The 1,139-nt window shown below is 34.0% G+C and overlaps 1 protein-coding gene across 1 annotated transcript in view; it reads left to right on the forward strand.

The window, feature by feature from the left end:
* The window catches only part of spns1 (SPNS lysolipid transporter 1, lysophospholipid), a 5,321-nt gene extending 4,648 nt beyond the window's left edge, over positions 1-673 (forward strand). The window contains exons 6-7 of the mRNA XM_023426243.2: positions 19-84; positions 520-673. Of these exons, the coding sequence (XP_023282011.2) occupies positions 19-84; positions 520-657 (204 nt within the window). The 3' untranslated portion in view covers positions 658-673. The remainder of the gene's footprint in view (positions 1-18; positions 85-519) is intronic.
* The last annotated feature ends 466 nt before the right edge of the window (positions 674-1,139 follow it).

A 1,139-nucleotide genomic window follows, 5' to 3' on the forward strand; every position in this document is an offset into this window, starting at 1 on the left:
TTCTGCCTCTTCCTCCAGGTCTTCATCTTCCTGGGAGAAACCTTCCTGTCCATGAACTGGGCCATCGTGGCTGATATTCTCCTGGTGAGGAGCCAGAGCCTACTTTATAACTAGTTTATAACTAGTTTATAACTAGTTTATTAATTACTTGTTAACACTTTATATATCAGTTATAAGCTGTAAAAACATATTAGATAAAAATGGTAATATATTATAACTGGTAAAAGGGAGCCTTATTGAAGAGTGTGAAACATCATTAATGATCGTTATTATTATTTTTTACTATTATTATCTGTGATGTTTACAATAAGGTTCCTTTAACCAGTTATAAATGTTAGTAACTCATTAGTCAGATTAATGAGTAGGAAGCATTAACTTGATCTTGCCAAATAGTGAGTCTGAATCAATGTATGAAAACTGTTATAACTTTTTATTAACTGTTTATTTATGAAGTGTTAAAACCTAATTAATAACCTCGTTGGTTTAGATATCTGTAACTAACTTTGATTGTTTTGTCAGTACGTGGTCGTTCCCACTCGTCGCTCCACGGCCGAGGCTCTGCAGATCGTCATCTCACATCTACTGGGAGACGCTGGAAGCCCCTACATGATAGGAGTGGTACGTCCCTGTACACACACACACACACACACACACTAATATATTGTACTTATATATAATGATTATTTGGTGACCAGCGTGTTTATATTAACAGAAAACAAATCCAAACTAAATATCAGTCACATATTTCTCTTGAACATTATTTATGTCTTTATAAACATGTTCCGTCACTTTCCATGTTTCATTCGACACATTTCAACTTGTGTCTCAACGTTTTTGATCCGATAAAGAGATTTGGGGAAAAAACAAATAAAATATAGAAGTAGTTGATAAATAGATGATGATGTAAAACTAGGAAGCTCATCATCATGAAAACGAACAATAAATTTCTCTTTTGGTGTCAGTTCCTTTATTAAAGAAGAACAGCAGATATATGAACTGTACTTTAACGTCTTACAGTAACGTGATGAAGCAAAGTAGGAAGGTGGTAGAGTTTAATATTTACTGTGTGACCTCAATGAAGAAGTGAAAGTACTTGTTCAGTGATTTAATGAAGCAGGTTATATTGTGTTTCCTGCAGT

The sequence above is a fragment of the Seriola lalandi genome, unplaced genomic scaffold, assembly GCF_002814215.2.
Source record: "Seriola lalandi dorsalis isolate HSWRI2012SDOR001 ecotype SW California unplaced genomic scaffold, Sedor1 jcf7180002054819, whole genome shotgun sequence".
Taxonomy (NCBI): Eukaryota; Metazoa; Chordata; class Actinopteri; order Carangiformes; family Carangidae; genus Seriola; species Seriola lalandi.